A 22757-nucleotide genomic window follows, 5' to 3' on the forward strand; every position below is an offset into this window, starting at 1 on the left:
ATGACTAGCATCTATTTGCAGGCTTTTTCATTGGCCCTAACCTCCAAGCCTATAACATTTTATGCTATCAGAACCCAGAGCGCTTCTAGCCCTTAATTATATCACTTATTAGCAGATGTATTGCTTATGAGCAAGCCAATCAACACCCTGAACTTCCCTTTTCTCTCTAGAAAGGAAGATAATACCTGTCCTATTGACCTCACATTTTTCAGCTGTTATAAAGGAGTAAGCCAGATAATCTATGTGGAAGTATTTTGACAAGAGTAAAGCACTGACCATGTATATGTATAGAATTATTATATTACTATATCTCATAGAAATGATTTGCAAATAAATACATTAGTTTGATGATACAGGCTCTGCATCCTAATTCCTTGGCACCATTCCATCCAAGAACCAGTAAGAACTGGAGGTAGTCCGGGATTAGCAACTCGAGTCACTGAAAATATCACAGAACTGAATTTTCAGGGAGGTAAAGTGATGTAGTGACCTGGGACTTAGCTAGGCTCTGATCCCAGTTCTGCTTTTAACTATTGACTTTGGACAAGTCACTTAATTTTTCTGGGACCAGCGTCTCGTCAGTGGTCAAAGAATGACTTGAGTTAGAGTCAAAGATCCTTTTGATTTATAAAATCCGAATATTAGTGCTTAGTTAAAATTTCTAAAGTGCAATTTCCCAAAACATTAATTCATGAGGTTTCACATTTTTAATTCTTTTTAGAAGCACAGGGGTGTAGCCTAAAAACATAGCTCATTTCTGGTAAACAGACATTTCAGACACAACATGTGTAAGACCCTCTTTAAAAGAAACATTCTCTACTCAGATATTTTATACTTGTTAATATCCTCTCTTGGAGCCCTTGCTTCAAAAATAAATAGACAGCTACCCAAAAAGCATTTGACAGTACTAGACACAGAGTAGGCAGCCAAATACTTTATAACTCTGAGACCCAGTTCGTGTTACTTAACTCATCTGAGCTTCAGTTTTCTTACCTGTAAAGTGGGACCAATACCCTCCTCAATGATGTTAGATAATGTATATTAAAATGTTTTGTAAACTGCTAAAACCAACTGCACAATACTACCATTACCTAAAGAATGTAGATTAACTTATTTCATGACCTTTCTAACCAGTATGCTTTTTCAAGAGCTGGTTTAAAATCTGACTCTTTTGTTGAATGAAAGCAGAGCCCACAGAGAGACCAAAAGTTCCAATCTCAGATTCCATGTTTGTCTTTAGCTCCAAATTCCCAGTGTGTAGCACAATCTCTGACACACAGAAGAAACTCAAAAATTATTGAATGAATTAATCTTTATCCCCTTTAGTTCCTCTTCAGCACAGCTCAAGAGGGAGAGTGGGCAGGGGAGAGATGATTTTTAGTAAAGGTTGCTTAGAGTGGAGAACTTGAAATTGGAGAATTCATCCATTCCCTCACAAATAGCTTGGGAGAGCAGAAAGACTCCGCTTCAAACGTCTGCAACCTTAGCAAATTAGTTTCAACTTCTCCAAGACTCAAGTGTCCTCAGTGCCTCCTTCGCAGGATTGCTCACTGGAATAGAAACTCAGTGAGGGCAGGGACTTCAAATCCCAGCTTCCCCATTTACTGACCAGGTGATTTAGGACAAATTACTTAACTATCTGAACGAGGCTCCTTTTGATTCCACAAAAATGTCAGTGTTGTGAGAATGAGAGGGTGTATGGAAAACACCTAACAGTCTGGAGTCCCATCGGCACGATAAATGGCAGCAATTATTATAGGGCAAAGAATCGTCGTATCCCCTTTTATCAAGATAACTGCCGCAATTTCCCACATTATTGTAAATAGATCCTTAATCAAGTATAAGCAAGGGAGGAAAGAATTTCAGAGCTCGAAACTAGAAGAGAAAAGAGAATTAAACCGGTGTTTGACAGTTCCCACCAAGGGTTACTAGTTTCCGCGACGGTCAATCAGCCAGGGCTGGAACAGGATAGTGAGCTCCGTAAGGAATAAAAAGGAGGCACAGCCGAGGCTTAAACCCTCCCCTTAACGGTCTCTCCACCTCTGGTCTCCGGCTGCCGCAGACTCGCGTTTCCGGCCCTCGCGGGACCACAGTTCCCAGCATGCCTTTGGTGGGAAGTCTTTCCCGGTTGATGACTACTAATCCCGGTATGCCATTCGGCACGCCAATAAATAGGGTGGAAGTGTGGGATGACTCCATTGCATGCCGGGAATTGTAGTCCAGTTAGCTGTTGGCTCTTACATGGGAAGGGAAGAGCCGGGTTGCTCTTGTCTACTGAGGAGAATGATTCATAGAAGAGAGTTAGGAGAGAACAGTTCTGTCTGTGAAAACCCACTTAAAAGGCTGGACTCTTCTCTGAGAGAGGGAGAGACTGGAAAGCAAGCGGCGCCTCAGGCCTGACTCCGCCTTAGTCCCCTCTCCAGGCCTGGATCGAGCTCTGGGCCTTGTCGGGGGTGGCCGCGAGAAACCGGTTACTGGGGGAGCGGTGACGTCGCAGGGTGAAAGTTGAGGGGCGGTGACGTCGGGCCTGACCGGGCGGAGGCTGGCGGGTTGGAGGCAGGAGGGAGGGAGGGAAGGAGGGAAGGAAGGAAGCTGGGAAGCGAGCGAGCGGGGGCGCGAGGCGTTTACCTGGAGGCAGCGGCTTGGGCGCGCTGAGCGGCCGCGGCTCCCCGCACCTGCGGCCATGGATGAGGAGCGCGCCCTGTACATCGTCCGGGCCGGCGAGGCGGGGGCTATCGAGCGGGTCCTGAGGGATTACAGCGACAAGGTAAAGAGTCCTGGCCCCGGGCGTGCGATATCGCACCCCCGGGCCGCCCTCCGGGTTTGCACATCACATCCCCTCCACCCCCATTCCGTGGAGGCGCATTGCTTTCCCCCGAAAACGTTTCCGGCTCGGGCATGCGTGTTTGTGCCCCCAGCCCTTCCATTCCCTGCATCCTGCATCCCCCTGCCCCCACTCCCGCGCCCACTCCCCTGTTTCTGGCCCAGCAGGCTGCCCTACGGTTCTCCCTTCCAGCGTGCAAGGCACACCCCCGGAATCCTTAGATGTGCATTTGTGCCCTGTGCCCCTCTCCTGGATGTATAAATGCTTATGAGGCTTCCTCACCTGTAAAGTATGAAAATACGTGCTTCCTTGCATAATCACGGCCCTTGAGATGCATAAAACGAATCAGCAACCATGGCAGCTTTTCATATACTTGTAGCAGTGTACAATTTTCAAGGCGCGATGTCTCATATCTGGTTTGATTTGATCCTCAGAGTGATTTTGGGTCGATGGTATCCTCCCCATTTTATAGATGAGAAAACTGAGGCGCAAAGAATTGAAATTACGCCCAAGGTCATGGATATAATGTGTCCTCACTGGGTGCAGAATCTAACCTTAATAATCCCTATTATTTGTATTGCATTAACAGCTTTCCCATCCATTATCTCATTTAATCTTAACAGTAGTCCTGCGAGGTTTTTGCAGTTGAGACTCTAGATCTGTTAAGTAACTTGCACAAGGTCTTACTTGTGAGATGGGATCCCAACCTAGGTCCTTAGACTCTAAATTTATCCATTTACTGTTCTTTCCAGTTTACAATTCTGCAGTAAAAAGGTATCTTGCTATAAATCCCGGTCACTTTTCTGAATCTCTCTCCAAGAACCGTTAGCTCTCTATTACTCTTCCTTCTAGGTTTTTCACATGCTCACTACAAAAGAGTAGCGGGCTGCCTCTTTGTTCTTCCATTTAGAAGGCTAATTTAGGGATGACTTTTGTGAAAACACACCCAACATCAACTCAAACACTAGATGTGATCTTTTCTTTCCTTTCATTCACATCCATCATAATTTCTTCTTTGAGTGTTTGCTATATGCCCACCACTGCACTTTCATACATTTTATCTTATTGAACTGCTACAGTATGATATTTTAGCCCTGCATGGAGAAAATCCAAAAACATAAAGCATAGTTCTAATTTAAGAAAAGTTTTCATTTCCATTTAATCTTCCCAACAACTCTGTGAGGAGAGTGGTGGTATTCCCCGTTTCACAAATGTTGAAGTTGAGCATCACAGATGTTGAACTTGAGCGTCACAATGTAGTCTCAAGTCCGCACAGCCATCTAGAGATGGGGCTGAGAGTTGAATCTAGGTTGACCACAAGCCCAGTGCTTTTTCTACAGAGCTAAGAAAAATGCTTTCTTTACAAGGATGCGTGGGTTCTATTCTGGTCATGTCTTGGTTTCTTCACTTTCTAGTATGCTTTACTGACAAGCATGCCTGCTCAATTTAGGAGAAACTCATTTAATATTTAGGTATACGAATTGTAGAGATTATATTCATTTAACTTAATTTATTATTGCTTTCCGAAAAAGACTGGAGGCAGCTACAAACGATTTTCAAAGGAAAGATAGAAATACAATAGAAAACTTGACCATTGTGTCAAATCAGCTAATGTGTATTCATCACTTATTATATTTCAGATACCCAGCAATAAATAGGAACTTTCTCCTATGGGGGAGGAAAAAGAAAAAGCTCCAACTGGATCTTACCACCTCCTTCAATATTTCTCCTTCCCTTTATGGCTGAACTCATTAGAACTCTAGATTTGCTTCCTCCAGTTTATCTCTTCTTTTCCTTGATCTCCTTCCAGATTGCTTTCCACTTACCACTCCTGGCCAAGTAGTAAGAGCTTAAGTCCTGGACAACTCCTGCTCCCCTTTTCACATTGGAAATGTTTTTAAAGCCATGCCTAATGTATATTGTTTAATGTGGTAGTGCTAAAGGACTTAGGAGGATTTCTCAAGCGCTTGCAATTTTTTGAGTCAAGCCTGAGAATGTTCTGACTTGATTGTGAACTGAGTCAGTTAGCTCCTTTAGAGGAGAGTGCACTATATTTAATACTGATTTTAGTAGGGCCAGAGTTTAAAGCAAATTCAGTGGGGTTTGCCCCACAAGAGGAGAGACTTTGGGGACAGATGAATAGTAAGGGGAAATAGATTGCTGTGGTAAGGCAATAAGGATAGAGGGTTGGAATTGAATTGCCTAGCTCTATAATATTTGGAGCCTGAAAGAATTAGCTGGATACCATGTATTTGGTTTCCTCATCTAGATTTAAGAAATATTATTTGGAATAAGAGGTAATTACAGGGCACCGAGGAATATAACCAAGAAGGAAAATGAGTAATGTAGAGAGTGATTGATTGGATTCATTGTTGGGGAGAGTGGGGAGGTGTTGCCTTATTTCTCTAATAAAGCCAAACTTCAAAAGGAGACAGATGCATATGTAGAAAGAAGTTGGGATTTGGAGTCAGGTGAACATTGGTTCATATCTCACATCTGCCATTAGCTTCCTGACTATGGATAAGTCTCTGAGTCTCAGTTTCTTTTTCTATAAAATAGTGATAGTATCACCATTCTCTTAAATTATTATGAGGATTAAATGAAGTATTAAATGCCAAACAGTGAATACAGTGCACCTAGGAGGCACTCAGTAAGTTACAATTAAAATGATCAACATACTTAAGAGGTACTATGGCTTCTTAAGAGCATAGACTCTGGAGCCGTACTGCTTGAACGCTGATCCTCCACTTAATGGTATGTGTGCTTTGGGCAAATTAACTTTGCTGTGCCTCAATTTCATCATCTGCCAAATGGGGATAATAATAGTACCTACATCATAGAGTTGTTTTAGGATTAAATGAGTTTTATGTCTAAAACACTTAGAACAGTGCCGGGCACTGAGGAAACACTGCGTAACTGTTAGCTTTAAATAAAAAAAAAAAACCGAAATGAAACATGGCACCAGGTTGACATAGCCCAATATGAAAATTTGGAGATATACTCCATTCTTTGTCTTTTTCCTTAACCCTTGCACTTTCTAATGGGAACAGAGTACCTTGCACCATATGTGTTCACAGCAATAGTACCTGTCTGGCTCTAGGTAATGTCGTATTTTTGACATGCTACAGAGACGAATTTCAAAGTCTTCTTGCTTCATTCCCTTGTTATTTGGGGAATAAGGAAGATCTATCCTAGAAAGAATGAAACTTGTCTGTTTCTCAAGGACATACTGTAAGTGGACTTAGCATAGGAAAGGTGTTTTTTTTTTAAAGAAAAGGAATAGTTGTTTTTCACCCCTTTCCATTTGCCTGTTAACATTTATTGAGTGCCTGCTGTGAAATATGTTAGCTTAAGCTCTTTCACATATTTCGTTGCCTATAATCTTTAGAAAATAGAAATATTCTCTTTTTATTTGGAATAGAAAATTAAAGTTCAGAAAAAGAGTCATTATTTTCATGCTCAAGAGCACATATTAGTAAGTGGCAATCTCCTCTTCAGATTCCATATCCAGGGAATCTTTTTGCAGGGCCATGGTGCCTCTACTCTGCCTGTTCTGTTTTTGAGACAGAAGAGAAAGTTTTTTCAGGAACAGTACTCTCTTTCCTTTGGCAATGGTTGGGCTCTCATTACCTCCACTCCAGTTATGGAATGAGTTCTTAATTGTGGGAAGGATGTATTGGTCTAGTCTAGACTTTCCAAGCTTTTCTGCCTCCTTCAGGGCCTGTTCTGATATAGTAGGGAGATTGCCTGCTATCATTATCATGATTATCAACAACAGACAGTGATCCAGGGCCCCAAGTTACACAATACTATCATGATTCCTTGAATCATAGGATATTTAAACTAGAAGGAACTTCAGAGATAACTGGATCATTTAGAAGATGAAGAAACTGAGGTCTAGAGTCATCAACTATGATGATAATCAGAGAGCTGGCTTGGCGGCCATAGAGGTCACCTTATCCCATAGCAAACTCCAGCAGGATTCCATTTTGGAAATATGGCAAGTTAATAGCCTAGTGAAGAGTAGAAAGTATTTAAGACACTGACAGACAGGTGGGTCCTAAGAGTGATTTTCATATTAAAGGAAAACTGCACTGATAACAGTGAGGTCTTCATTTATGTGCTAGAAGAGCCCACTTGATAGAGACCTAATATTAGGACAGTTCTAGAAATACAGCATCCCCTTTTGAATAGAGTTATATAAATATCCTGGACAATGTAAGAGAACTTTTTGCTTTCCACTTTGAGGTTGAGTTCTGATGAGTTCACAGTTCAGGTTTTTGCACAGGAACATGTTTAGGGGGCTGCTTCTTTGTTATACCTTGTTCTAATTGCCAGATTGATTATATAATCTAAATTACTAGAGTTTAGCTCTAGAAGTAATTCTATTCATGACACACACATACATCACCCCAATTAGGTTAATTTCCTAGTATTGGTGAAGTTTGAGTGTGTATTTGGAAATCTGTGAAATAGCTCCTGTTTACTTATAGATTAGTATTTGACCAGATGCCATGTCATAAACTGTGCAATAGCAACCATTTATTTAACACCTATTATGTGCAAGGTGCTATACAATAAAGGGTCAGTAAAATTGAATAATTTCACCAATGTCACACTGTTAGTAAACAGCAGAACTGGGATTCACACCCAAAGCTGTCTAACTTCAGAGCCTGAGCTTTTTAGAGCCTAATCCTTGGATATAAAACCTGTGGTGCAGAGTCTGCATAATGAATCTGGTGTGTCACTGAGCTGTTCCTAGCTTACTTGTTCTCTAAACTGAACAGTGGTTTTACTCTTTAGTTTATATTTGACTTGTACGTGTTCATCTGGAAGTTAAGTATATAAAAAAGGAGGGAGGTGGTTGATTGTTAGGCCGAACAGTTCTAGAAAAGCACTTAACTTATCCCCACTCCACGCCATCCCCCATTTTCAGCGTTAGAAAGGGGAGAGAGTAAAGGTTAGGGGTACTTAATAGTTTAGGTATAATTAAAATTGGACAAAAGAAAACAGCATTATAGAAGCCAGCATCCTTAGGAACCAAACAGTCTTAGAAGGCTAAGTTTCTGAATAGATTGACACATTCAAAATTCAATTTGTATTGCCTCCACATACCAGTATGTATTTTTTAATTAAGCACTCATACTAGTTAGAAGAGAAGGCTTTTGGAAATTTTGTTTTTAAAAAACTGGTTTCATGACAATATCAGCCTTGCATTTAAAAAGTAACAGAAGGCTGCGGACTTGGCCCACTGGTTAGGGCGTCCAACTACCACATGGGAGGTTCAAACCCTGGGCCTCCTTGACCTGTGTGGAGCTGGCCCATGTGCGTGCTGATGCGCACAAGGAGTGCCGTGCCATGCAGGGGTGTCCCCATGTAGGGGAGCCCCAAGCGCAAGGAGTGCATCCCATAAGGAGAGCCGTCCAGGGTGAAAGAAAGTGCAGCCTGCCCAGGAATGGCACCGCACACATGGAGAGCTGACACAACAAGATGGCGCAACAAAAAGAAACACAGATTTCTATGCCGCTGATAACAACAGAAGCAGACAAAGAAGAACATGCAGTAAATAGACACAGAGAACAGACAACTGGGGTGGAGTTGGGGGAAAGGGAGAGAAATAAATAAATAAATAAATAAATCTTTTTTAAAAAGTAGCAGAAAAATTGGTCCTTTGTGTTATTATAAATTATCACCTTAAAAGATTAATTCTAGGAGTGAATATGGCTCAAGCAGGTGAGCACCTGCTTCCCACACGGGCAGTCCTGCTTTCAGTTTCTTATGCCTCTTAAAATAAAAAACAAACAAGCCAACAAACGAAAAACCATCTCTGGAGCTGATGTGCCTCATTGGTTGCATGTCGGCTTCCCATATAAGAGGTTTGGGGTTTGATCCGTGGTCCTGGTATCTAAAAAAAATAAAAAAATAAAAATTTAATTCTACATAGAAACTGTTTGAAGGGTATTTAATTTAATAGGTATATCTTTGCAGAAGATGATTTTTTAAATGTGTCCTCACCATAAATGCCTAAAAAGATCAAGGAAAACCATTATGCTGGCAACTAGGTACATTTATTTTAGATAATTTATGGAATTAATATTTCACATACAGTGGCAAAAATTAAGCTTTCCTGGTTTCTAAGTGCAATTATTTATTTTCATTTGTGTTGGACCTTTACTAAATTTTAGCTTATGACCTTAGCTTGATATCTGGTGCTGTGTCATCATTTTTTAACAGTGGTTTTTGCTAAGCCTCAGATTTACAACTTGTTCACTAGTTTATCCACTTTTTTTATCCTTCTTTATTTATTTTTATTTTTCCCTTTCTATTATAAAAATAATGTATCAACAATAATGAATTTTGTAAAAGAAGTTTCTCTGAAATCCCACCACCCCTTTATAGTTGCTTTTAGTTTTGCAATTTTAACATTCAAGTCCTTGTTGTTATGTGACCATGTATTTATAGAGTAACTGTCATTATAGATATACAATTTGATATTTTACTATTTCTCTACTTGATGCTACATAAGTAATTTCCCATGTGGCTCCAGAGCTTCATAGTCATCTTCTGAAAAATTGCTAAATTCTGTTTTATAGATGGGTGCACAATTTATTTCATCAGTCTGCTGCTGTTAGATATTCAGATTACCTTTTTTTTTTTCCTTCCACAATAGTAGATACTACTACAGTAAGTGTGTTTACATATATCACTTTTATCTTCTTCTGGATGATTTCATTAGGATAAATTTCTAGCTGTAGGAGTTTAGAGACAAAGGGTATGAATATTTTTATGACTTCTGTGTTGCCAAATCATTTTCCCTTTTAAAGTTTGTTTCAATTTTTTTGCTGACAGCAATATCACACCTGGATTATTGATTGCCATTCCTCACAGGGCTTTATGTCCTCAGTCTGGCTCTCCTTTGATTTGGCCTGTGAGCTATTGATCAAAATTCTCTTAAAAAATTCTCTACTGTTCATACCTCCCTCAAAGTCTTCTGGTTGCCAGCCACTAACTGCTAGGTCAGGTGTAAATGTTTAAATCCATGCCCTTACTGCTTGACTTCATCCATTTTCATTGTTTTGCATGCCATATGTGTCCCTTAGGTTTTTCTCAAATGGCTCTTATTTCTTACCCTAACTCTTTCCACTGACCATTTCTTATAGTTAGGAATGCTTCTCTGCCAGTGCTTCTCCACCTCATTTAATTTCAAAAATTGCTTTTTCTAGTGCTTCTCCACCTCATTTAATTTCAAAAATTGCTTTTTCTACAAAGCTGTCAATGCAGAACCACCTGTAATGATAATATCTTCAGTATTTAGTGTGCTTAATTCCTGGTGGCTTGCCAATAAATGTCACTGTGGCCAGTGAGAACTATAAAGTAAAGTAGGGAGGTGTTCACTGGAGATTTTTTAAAAGTAAAACTTAGGATTTAGGTTCTTGGTTCTCTTGAATAAAACCTGAGAGGAAAATGAGGGATTCTGTGTTCTTTTTGTCACCATCGTTATTGCTGTACCCGTGGGCAAGCCAATTTTATAATCCGTTCTCCTCTACTTCAGCTACAAAGTGGAAAATACAGCATTGGCCTTCATTTCAGGAAAGTCTTGAAAATATCTCTTCCCTTCCAATTATTTTTTCCTTATATTAGTCATTGGCATCATTATCATTATAACCCTGATATTTACTGGATGTTTTTGCCAGGTACTTAGATAGTGCTTTATATGATTTAGCTCTTAGAACCCTCACCATAATCCTGTGAACCAGGAACTTTTATGATCACTGTTTTTAGATGAAAAACCTGTTACAGAGAGTTTAAGTTACTCTCTCAAGGTCACAGAGCTACTAAGTGTGGAGCCATGATTAAAACCCTCATTCTTATAGAAGTACTTTTCACAAATACCAGTCTGTGAAGTCTTTTCCCTATTCAGATTTCTCTAATGATTTCCTATTGCATATGAAAAAGAAAGTACAGACTCCTCAGCAACATTCTTTCCAAATCTGTCCATTCTACTTTTCTCATCTTTTTCTACTCCCATCTCCTAACATGTTTCCTATGTTCCAGTCTCCCAGAACTGCTTATTCCATGAATGTATCATTAAGTTTCATATACTGAGCCTTTCTTTCTGTCCCTGTAATGTTTCCCATCTGCCTTCTAGCAAACTCCTATTTATCCCTCAAGATCCAGCTCAAATGCATATATTCTTTGCAAAGCATTCCAGGTTTTCTTGAGCAGAGTTAGTGGCTTGGTTCTCTCTGTTCCTTTCCATTTATAGTCTTTTTACACTGCTTTGTAATTATTTGTTCACATGCTTGTCTCTCATTTTAATAAGAATATTGAGATATGAGATGGAAAGGCAGCATTTTTATAGGAAAGCTATTTATTGGATATCCTGTATTTTTTAACCATAGCCAGAATTAAAAGTCTCTCTATTTAAAATGACATTCTTTCCGTTTTTTTTCCCTCTCAGCATAGGGCTACTTTCAAATTTGAATCAACAGATGAAGATAAAAGAAAGGTAAGCCTTGGTGTAGCTTGTTACTCTGTGTGTGTGTGTGTGTATGTATATATTTGTTTTCATTTGATGGTTATTGACCATTTTTTGGTTTCCCTTCAGTTTTTTCTGTGTTTTTTAGGTACTGGGGGCCAGGGATTGAACCTGGGACTTCATATGTGGGATGCCAGGGCTCAACCACTGAGCCATATCAGCTTCCCTGAATTGGTTTTATTGTTTGTTTTGCTTGTTGTTTGTTTTTCTTTTTTCAGGAGGCACGGGGAACTGAACCCGGGACCTCCTATGTGGAAGGCAGGCACTCAACTGCTTGAGCCACATCTGCTACCCAGTTTGTTTTTTAGGAATTCTGAGAAGAGAAACAAATGCCCACTCTTGATATAGGTTACACATAGCTCCCTCTTGCTCCATTCCTGCAGGATCGGTAGACTTGTATAAATTAGGGGAGTGTAAAGGGTTCACAGGGAACTTTCTCCCCAGATCTTCTCATCTCCACATATTGACTTTGCTTGGTGGCAGGACTACAGGCTGCCCAGAATTCATTGCCAATCTTGTAAAGTTTGACCAGGATGGGTTAAGGTTTGGGAAAGCAGCTGTTCATACTGCTGCCCCTGAACCACATACCCTTCCGTGTGCTGACAGCTATTTATGTTGTCAACAGCTGTGTAGGTCACTGGCTTCAGGAGCATAGAGGAAAATGGAGTCAAGAGACTCACCAGTAAAAGGAGTTATTATAGGAGAGGACACATTAGAGATAAGACCATGTAATGTTTCACTTGCCATTGGGGTTACCTTTGGTTGCTTTACTTAGTTGATTAAAGCACATTGCTAATAAAGACAAGCTCACAAGCTTCCACCTGTTTGTTTTGCTGGGCTCTGTACACCCATTCTTGGCCTCCCAAATGCAAAGAACAGGTAAGAAAGTTTGAATCAGTCTAAGCCTATCATTGCTGATGTAAAAATAGCTTAAATCCAGTACTTTGCTAGTCGTGAATCGATAACACATTGGAATCATCTCTCCATTCATGTCTAGCCCTACATTCAATGTCTAAGTCCTGCTCATATTACCTCTTAACATTTCTTCAGTCTATTCTTTTTTTCTTTTTAAAGATTTATTTATTTATTTATTTCTCTCCCCTTCCCCCCCACCCGGTTATCTGTTCTCTGTGTCTATTTGCTGCGTCGTCTTTGTCTGCTTCTGTTGTCAGTGCAACGGGAATCTGTGTTTCTTTTTGTTGCGTCATCTTGTTGTGTCAGTTCTCCATGTGTGCCCACCAGCACCATTCCTGGGCAGGCTGCACTTTCTTTCGCACTGGGCGGCTCTCCTTACAGGGCACACTCCTTGCGCATGGGGCTCCCCTACACGGGGACACCCCTGCATGGCAGGGCACTCCTTGCATGCATCAGCATTGCACATGGGCCAGCTCCACACGGTCAAGGAGGCCCGGGGTTTGAACCACAGACCTCTCATGTGGTAGACGGACGCCCTACCCACAGGGCCAAGTCTGCTGCCAGTCCATTCTGTTCTTACTCCTTAACCAAATTCAGACCTTCATCTGGATTTCCTTGGTTTCCTTACTGTTGTTTCTCCACTTTTGCACCCTTATTCCAATGGCCACAAATCTCTAAAATTACAATCCCACCATATCACTTCCAATAACTTTCTTTGTATACAGGATAAAGTTCAGACTTCTTTTTTTTTTTTTTATTGTACCCCTCCACACCCTCTCTCAAACTTCTTTTTTTAAAGAATTATTATTTATTTATTTTTCTCCCCTTCTGCCTTGTTGTCTGCTCTCTGTGTCCATTTGCTGTGTGTTCTTCTGCATCTGCTTGCATTATCCAGTGGCACTGGGAAACCGCATCTCTTTTGTTGCGTCATCTTGCTGCATCAGCTCTCCGTGTGTGCGGCACCACTCCTGAGTGGACTGCGCTTTTTTCACATGGGGTGGCTCTCCTTGTGGGGCGCACTGCTTGCGTGGAGCACCCCTATGTGCATAACATGGCATTCCTTGCGTGCAGCAGCACTGTGCATGGGCCAGCTTACCACATGGGTCAGGAGGCCCTGCGGATCGAACCCTGGACCCTCCATATGGTAGATGGACGCTCTATCAGTTGAGCCACATCCACTTCCCTCAAACTTCTTAATGTGGCTGATCTATGTCTAATTTTGTAGCCTCTGTCTTACTTCTCTCTCCCCCTGTTTTTTATGCTCTAGCAATATGAAATATTTCCAGTTACACACACATACACATCTCTTCTGTATCTTCTTGCCTTTGCTTTTCTTGTTAACTACCTAGAACACCTTCTCCCTCTGTACATCTCTACCCCTTTTTACCTGGTTAATTCCTACTCAGCTCAGGGAACACCTCCTTTAGGAAGTCTACTCTGACATACTCATGAGGGTGAAGTACCCTTCTTCTATAGTCCCATAAAATTCTGTGTAAATCTCTCACACTTTACTTATATATTATCTCTCTCTCTTTTTTTAAATTAGAGTAGTTGTAGGTTTACAGAAACATCATGAAGAAGTACAGAATTTGCACAATATTCCCCCACACTTTTCCCTGTTAAGATTTTGCGTGAATTTGAAACCTTTGTTACAATTCATGAAATATTCCTATTATTATGCAGTTAATTTTAGCATACTGTTATACATTGTTTTGCATAATTCTGTGGATTTGTGTATGTATGGTAACTTTTATACAACCTAAAATTTCCCTTTTTTCCCCCTCTATCAGTGTCCAATTCAGTGGTGTTAATTACATGCACAAAGTTGTTCCATTTTTTGCCATCATCCATTGGCAAAACTTTTCCATCACCCCAAACAGAAACTCCATACCAATTAAACATTAACTCCCCAGCTCTCTCCCCACTTGGCCTGGTAACCTGTATTCTAGTTTCTGATGTCATGAATATGCTTATTCTGCTTATTTCACATAAATATTATATAGTAGTCATCCCTTTGTGTTTGGCTTATGTCACTCAGCATGAAGTTTCTGAGGTTCAACTATGTTGTAGCATTCATCAGAACTTTATTCCTTTATATGGCTGAATAACATTCCGTTGTATGTATATATCACATTTTGTTTATTCATTCATCTGCTGATGGACAGTTAGGTTGCTTTCTACCTTTTGGCAATTATAAATAATGCCATTATGAACATTGGTGTGTAAATGTCTGTTTGAGATGTTACTTTTACTTCTTTTGGGTATATACCTAGAAGTGGGATTGCTGAGTCATATGGTAATTCTATACTTTCTGAGGAATCACCATACCGTTTTTCACAGTGTCTGTACCATTTTATATTGTTATCAGCAATGCATGAATGTTACAATTTCTCCACATCCTCTCTAGCACTTGTTTCCCCTTTTTTTATTTTTTTAAAGATTTATTTTATTTATTTCTCTCCTCTTTCCCCCCATTGTCTTCTCTCTGTGTCCATTCGCTGTGTGTTCTTCTGTGTCTACTTGCATTCTTGTCATGTGGCACTGGGAAACTTTCGCTTTTTATGTTACATCTTGCTGCATCAGCTCTCCATGCGTGTGGCGCCACTCCTGGGTGGGCTGTGTTTTTTTCATATGGTGCAACTCTCCTTGTGGGGCGCATTCCTTGTGGGGGGGCACCCCTACACGGGGGACATCTCTGCATGGCACAGCACTCCTTCCACGCAGCAGCACTGCACATGGACCAGCTCACCACACAGGTCAGGAGGCCCTGGGTATCAAACCCTGAACTCTCCATATGGTAGGCGGATGGTCTATCAGTTGAGCCACAACCACTTCCCTTCCCATTTTTTAAATAGCAGCCATACTACTGGTGTGAGATGGTATCTCATGTGGTACTTTATCTCTTAATTATATGTTTATATCAATCCTCGTTAGACTCTGAGCTTCTCTGATGACGGGTACTGTTATTTATCTTTATGTCCTCAACATTTAGAGTGCCCAGCACATTAGAGACACTCAAAAATATTTATTGAAGGAGTTGCTATAGAGTATAAACTTTGGAGGTTAAAGGATTAACTCTTTCATTTAGAATACGTTTTAGAACAGGGCTTCTCGACCAGGGATGTGCATTTTGGAGAACATTTCCAAGACAGGCTTGCTCAGAAACTCCTAGTCAGAATTTAGAGGATGGGGGTTGGAGGTACGTAGGGAATAGGGAGTTAAGACTTAAATGTGCAGAGTTTTTATTTTTGATGATAGAAGAGTTTTGGTAATAGAAGATAGTGATGGTAACACAACATTGTGAACCAATAATTAACAGCACCGAATTATATATTTGAGTGTGGTTAAAAGGGGAAATTTTGGTTCTGCATTTGTTACTAGAACAAAATTTAAAAGAAAAATCCATGGAACTGCATAACTCAAACTGTGAACCCTAAGGTAAGCCATGGACTGTGTTTAATAGTATAATTATAAAAATGCGTTTTCATCAGTGTAACAAATGTACCACACCAATGCAAGGTATTAATAATTGGATGGCATATGAGAACTCTGTATTTTATGCGTGGTTTTTCTGTAAACCCACAAATTTAATTAAAAAGAAAATAGACCTGCTCAGGCCCAAATCTGTATCTTCTGAGTCAGAATTGGGAGATTGTAATCCAGGTATGTGTATTTGTATAAATGGTCTTTAGGAAATAAGTATACTCATATATTTGGTGGAAGTATAAAATGGCACAATACATCTGGAGGAGAAATTGGCATTATCTACCAAAATTTCAGATGCATTTTACCCTTTGACCCAGCAGTCTCACTTCTGTAAATCTAACCTGTGAATAGATTAATCCAGGTAAACAAAGTTATTTACTTTAAAGCATTGTACATAATAGAAACTATTGGAAAAAGTCAAGTGTCCAGCAATTAGGGAGTATTTTGAGAAACTATAACACATCCATTTCATGGAATACCATGTTGTAGTGGAAAGAAAGAAAGAGAAAAAGAAATGTTCTGCATGCTAATGGGGAAAGTATTAAGTGGGGGAAAAAGTAAGGTGTTAAAAAAATTGTTTAATACACTTATGATTGGTTTTCAGGTTAGGAAAGCAACTGCTATTTGTTTTGTTTAATGGGGAGAATCCATACCACATCTGTAGATTCATGGTCCCTTAGCCATCTGACATTAGAATCTTTGGCATTGGTTTTACTTGTCAAAACAAGTTCATGAAGACAGAGATTCTCTCTAGTCCATATAAATTTCAAGTGAAGGAGAGACATTTCCAACAGGGTTATTAAAATATGTCTGTTTTATTTCTTATGGAAAAGTAGCAAAACCTGGCATTTTCAAAATATTGTCTTTTATTGCCTTTTAGATCTTTGGAGAAATTACTTATTTTCAGTTAATTGTGTGTAGGTTTAGTGTGTAGATTTCTACTTCCTGGGAGGTTGGACATAAGTGTCATTAGGGATCTAGCTAGGTAATCTTCATTAATAGAAAACATTGATAAGCAAAACCATTTCAGTCTCCATGGGTTAAAACCATTAGTGACACTTTCATACCTAAGGCTCCTTTTGGGCCTTGAATTCAAAACTATTGGAGAGCTCCAAAGGATCTCCATCTTAATAGCTTTTTAAGTTCTCAGTGTGCAGAGACATAGATTGGTAGGAATTTTTTCACATTAAACTCAATCTGAAAATAAGAGGAACTCAAATTACCACCCAACTTGTTTTGCCGCCCTAGTTCTCTTTTTCTCATTCCTAAACGTGTCTCTGGAGCCTTCTGTCAGTAGTTCCTTGGTAACAGCAGCACACCTTCCAATAAACTACTGGTTCTGTCTCTCTGAATGACACAACAGAACACCGTCTTTCGTTTGTAAAGAACTTTATGGCAACTTAGAAATAAGAGTAATGAAAAAAGCAAATTTTGATTATACTGAGCTTTTTAAGAGATGGTTATAAATTAGTGAGCCTTTGACCTAATTCCTAAAACTTACGTAGAGTTGTATTCTTACAAATATTTGTTTCTTGCCAGTAATGCTGTGAGAATGAGAATATCACCATCCCTATTTCATAGATAGGACAAATGAGGCTCAGATTAATGACAACCTACTAATGCTTACACAACTAGTAAGATTTTTCTGACCATTATATATAACTCCTCTGCTCACTATTCTGTAGTTCCCTATCATTACTATTTGAGGTGTCTTTTAAAAGACTTGGAAGAATGATCCAGTACCTTGTTTTATCTCTTATTTCATGCTTTGAGACATCATTTAGGCAACTAGACTTAAATTAGAAGATAACAAAGGAAATTACCAACTAGGAATGCTTATATTTTTCCAGAGAAGTAAAGTCCGATACAGCCCCATATGTTTGTGCTTATAATGCAAATAGTTCCAGGTGAATGTGGATCACTGGATATATTTGCACCTGTGCTTGTTGAAGCATTTGGTTTACATCCTCTAACTAAATTGATAGGCTGTGATTATCTACCAGCACATAAACAAATATATCATGCAAATACATATGATGGGGGAGTATGATGAATAACCTGAAAATTCAACTTGTGGAAATCAAAGTTCGTTTAAAATTTTATTTATTTATTTATGTGAAGTCGTGAGTTAACAGAACAATCGTGCATACCATACAGGTTCCCCATACATTGCCCCACCACTAACACATTGTTGTGACACATTGTTACAAATGTTGAAAGAACATTGTCATAATATTACTGCTATCTATAGTCCACAGCTTATATTTGGTGTATTTTTTCCCACAAACCATCCTATTATTAGGGCCACGTATTAATATTGTATATCTGTTATAGTTTATGAGAGAATGTTCTCATATTTGTACTGTTAACCAAAGCCCATCATTCACCTCCGGGTTTACTGTGTTAAATAGTTCCCCCACCTTGTACAATCCATCCACAGTATACATTCAGTAGCTCTCGGTTTCATCATCAAGTTGTGCTGTCGTCATTTCAGTCATTTCAGAACATTTTCATTACTCTAAAAAGAAAAATCCCATATCCCTTTATACCCTCTCCATTATTGACCCTTATTGTTGAAATAGTACCTTCTTAGCTGTGAAAATATTAGAATATTACTGTTAACGATAGCCTATAGTTACAGTAGTTATATTTTCCTATGTATCTCCATATTCTTAACACCTTGTAATAGAGGAACATTCTTGTGTCTGTACTATTAACCACAATCATCACCTACCACTGAAATCACTGTTACTCAGTCCCTATAGACTATCCATCCTCTAGTTGTCTTTCAATTGGCATTAACCTCCCTTGATGACCCCTTTCAGCCACAGTCACATTTATAAATCTGCACTGTTTGTTGTACTTACTGTAATGTGATACCATCAACTCTAACCATTTTCCCGCATTTATAAACCCCCCCCATGAAACATTCTACATACATTCAGCATCTGCTCCCCCTTCTCAAACCAAATTCTATCTCCTAGTAACCTATACTCTATGGTTTAACTCCATGAGTTTACTCATCATATTTGGTTCATATTTGTGAGACTATACAATATTTGTCCATCATATGTATAAACCACATTTTATTTATCCATTAATCAGTTGATATACACTTGGGTTGTTTCCATCTTTTAGCAATAGTAAATAATATGATGTGAACATCCATGTGCAAATTTCCTTTCGCATCCTTGCTTTAAGTTCTTCTGAATATATTCCTAGTAGCAGAATTGCCAGATCACATCACAATTCTATGTTTACCTTCCTAAGGAACCACCAAACTGTTCTGCACAGAGACAGCATCATTTTACATTGCCACCAACAGTGAAAGAGCATTCCCATTTTTCCACATCCTTTCCATCACTTGTACTTTTCTGTTTTTTTTTAAATAATGACCATTCTGTAAGGCATGAAATGATATCTCATTGTATTTTTGATCCACATATATCTAATAGCTTGTGATGTTACACATCTTTTCATGTTTTGTTTTGTTGCCATTTGTATTTCTTCTTTAGAAAATTTCTGTTCAACTCTTTTACCCATGTTTTAATTGGGTTGCTTGTCTTTTTATTGTTGAGTTGTTTGATCTCTTTATATGGACATCAAACGCTTATTGGATATGTGGTTTCCGAAAATTTTCTTCCTTTGAGTAGGCTGCCTTTTCACTTTTCTTAACAAAGTCATTTGAAGCACAGAAGTGTTTATTTTGAGGAGGTGCCACTTATCTATTTTTTTCTTTTGTTGATCATGCTTTGGTTGTAAGGTTTAATGAACCACCACCGACCACAAGATCTTGAAGGTGTTTTCCTTCATATTCTTCTAGGAGTTTTATGTTCTAGCTTTTTTATTTAGGTCCTTGATCCATTTTGAATTAATTTTTGTATAAGGTATGAAATAGGGGTCCTCCTTTCTTTTAGTTATGGATATCCAGTTCTCCCAGCACCATTGTTGAATAGACTGTTCTGACCCACTGGGTGGGTTTGATAGCCTTGTGAAGACTCACTTGGCTATAGATGTGAGGTTCTGTTTCTGAATTCTCAATTCAGTTCCATTGGTCAGTCTGTCTGTCTTTACTCTAGTACCACTGTAACTGAGTAATACATTTTAAAGTCAGGAAGTGAGAGTCCTCCAACTTTGTTCTTTTTTTTTAAATGATATTTTTGGCTATTTGGGGCCCCTTACTCTTCCAAATAAATTTGACGATTGGCTTTTCCATTTCTGCAAAAAAAGGCTATTGGGATTTTTATTGGGATTGCATTGAATCTGTAAATTAGTTTGGGTAGAATTGACATCTTTAATGATATTTAGTCTTCCAGTCCATGAACACGTAGTGTCCTTCCATTTATTAAGTCGTCTTCATTTTTTTTAGCAATATTTTATAGTTTTCTGAATACCAGTGGTCCTTTATGTCCTTGGTTAAGTTTATTCCTAAATATTCGATTCTTTTAGTCACTGTTGTAAATGTAATTTTTTTTCTGACTTCCCCCTCAGATTGCTCATCAGTAGTGTGTAGAAACATTACTGATTTTTGCATATTAATCTTGTATCCTGCCATTTTGCTGAACTCATATATTAGATCTAATAGCTTTGTTGTGGATTTCTCCAGATTTTCTAGCTATAGGATCATTCATTTCAGCAGTGAATAATGAACGTTTTACTTCTTCCTTTCCTATTTGGGTCTCTTTTATTTCTTTCTTATATTGGTTTTAAAAATTGACCTCAGTCAATAAAGTATGAATTACAATAAATTTTGAAAAAGGAATGTATTTTTTTAAATTTTTTATTTCTCTCCCCCCCCCCCCCCGCCCCCATTGCCTGCTCTCTGTGTCTATTCACTTTGTGTGTTTTTCTGTGTCTGCTTGGATACTTGTCAACGGCACTGGGAATCTGTGTCTCTTTGTTGTGTTATCTTGCTGCATCAGCTCTCCGTGAGTGTGGCACCACTCCTGGGCAGGAGCGTGGGACAGCTCTCCTTTATGGGGCACACTCCTTGCACGTGGGGCTCCCCTATGCGGGGGACACCCCTGCGTGGCACAGTACTCCTTGTGCACGCATCAGCACTGTGAGTGGGCCAGATCACCATTTAATACTCATGTATTAAATGAGTAAAAGAATGGCAACTCTTTCACCTGTGAAATAAGAATACAACCTTACCAAATAGGAAAACTCATTTGTTGTCTAAGATAAATCTTGTATACATAAAAATTCTTCCTGAAAATAGTAAAGTAAAAATTAGCCACATTTCAAGCATTTTCTTCATTGTCTGTGAATGTCATGCAAACTGGTGCAGGTAAGCCCATATTTCTGAGAAGGCATAAGGTAACTGCTGAGTTGAGACTGTGAACTCTATGAGGACAAGACCTCTGGCTTATTTAGCTTTTATTTTCAGTTCTCAGCATTTTGTTTGGCACAAAATAGGCACATAAAATAAGTCTCTGTCAAATAATGAAGGAAACTTGGAGATTGAGTGGAGGCCAGAATTCCTGAGACTTGCACTTATTGTTTAGGTTTGATTGAGATATTCTTTTTGCCATATGGCAGAATCTCAAGCATGTCTTACAATGTTCATTGATAAAGCAGAATACAATAGTATGTATATAGTATGATCACAGCCATATGAAATTAATAAAAACAATACAGAGAAAAATTACTAGAAGGAAATTCATTAGAGTGACTCTATCCCTATATAAAATGTGTAGTATATATTATTGCTATAATAACATATAACATTTTGTAGTAATATATTATTACTATAATATTACTTAAATATTTTTTTTTCATTTTTCTGTATTTTTAACTTTATTATAGTACGTGTTACAGTATTATATTTTATAATAGTGTGGTTAGAGGCAGAAGCAAAGAACAATACTTTTTTTTAAATCATGTGTTTCCTCTGAAGTTAAACCTTCTAATTATCTTACATATCCTTTTTTTTTTTTAATATTTATTTATTTATTTAATTACCCCCCCCCCCCCCCCGTTTGTCTGTTCTCTGTGTCTATTTGCTGCGCCTTGTTTCTTTTGTCTGCTTCTGTTGTCGTCAGCGGCACGGGACGTGTGGGTGGCGCCATTCCTGGGCAGGCTGCACTTTCTTTCGTGCTGGGCAGCTCTCCTTATGGGTACACTCCTTGTGCGTGGGACTCCCCTACGCGGGGGACACCCCTGCGGTGGCGCGGCACTCCTCGCGTGCATCAGCACTGCGCATGGGCCAGCTCCACACGGGTCAAGGAGGCCCGGGGTTTGAACCGCGGACCTCCCATGTGGTATGCCCTAACCACTGGGCCAAGTCCGTTTCCCTTTACATATCCTTTTGAGAGGGCATTAGAAACTGGTATTAGGGCTGGGGATAGTATTATCTGCAGAGCCAGTTTATGGAGTGAAATAAATTTATATGAACTTAAAAGCCAAATCTCTTCTTTAAATATTTCTTCTTTTCACTTTCCCCTTGGACACACATGGCAAATAAGAGATATCTGTGGTGCACAAATACTTTTTCAGTAATCCCTGTGTGCCCAGGCACTGTGTTAGACCTTGTTTCCTAAGTTGGTTTTTTGCCCTTTTTTATTTGGTTTGGCACTTTCTCATTTACAAGTGCATACTCCAGATTGCAGTATTGAACTATAGAAAGTGAATGTCTAAATTTTCATGTTAGATTCCCCCAAGGAAAGTGTGCCAGAATAAAACCATCATTCCTACACTGTGAATGCATAACTGGGAATAGCTTGAGGCATGCATGCTTTCTCTGAAAGCTCTTTATGATTATTTTAGTTATTGAAATTGTCAAAGTCCAGTTTTGACTAAAACAAAATAAGGTTTGTATGCCTTGCAACTTTGACTCAAAATTTATTTTATATCTTCACCTTAGGGAATATGTTGATACATAATACGATTACAGTTCTCATTTAGAAACCTATAACTTTAAAGATAATAATTTTCAATATCTTGATCTTATTAAAACATATACACACAATACCAAAAGCACATCCTAAATTT

General features: G+C 39.0%; 1 protein-coding gene across 13 annotated transcripts in view; it reads left to right on the forward strand.

The window, feature by feature from the left end:
- The first annotated feature begins 2197 nt into the window (after window positions 1-2197).
- Window positions 2198-22757, forward strand: part of RIC8B (RIC8 guanine nucleotide exchange factor B) — a 116776-nt gene continuing 96216 nt past the window's right edge. For 6 of the 13 annotated variants that reach the window (XR_011650298.1, XR_011650300.1, XR_011650301.1 and 3 more), the window contains exons 1-2: window positions 2222-2767; window positions 11286-11333. Coding sequence is in view for 5 of the 13 variants with exons in the window: in XM_004473293.4 (XP_004473350.1) it covers window positions 2684-2767; window positions 11286-11333 (132 nt within the window). In the remaining 8 variants the exon portion in view is untranslated. Of the gene's footprint in view, window positions 2768-11285; window positions 11334-22757 lie in introns of all 13 variants that reach the window. The other 7 variants (XR_011650304.1, XR_011650305.1, XM_071219044.1 and 4 more) reach the window with 2 other exon arrangements.

This window comes from Dasypus novemcinctus, chromosome 12 (assembly GCF_030445035.2).
Source record: "Dasypus novemcinctus isolate mDasNov1 chromosome 12, mDasNov1.1.hap2, whole genome shotgun sequence".
Taxonomy (NCBI): Eukaryota; Metazoa; Chordata; class Mammalia; order Cingulata; family Dasypodidae; genus Dasypus; species Dasypus novemcinctus.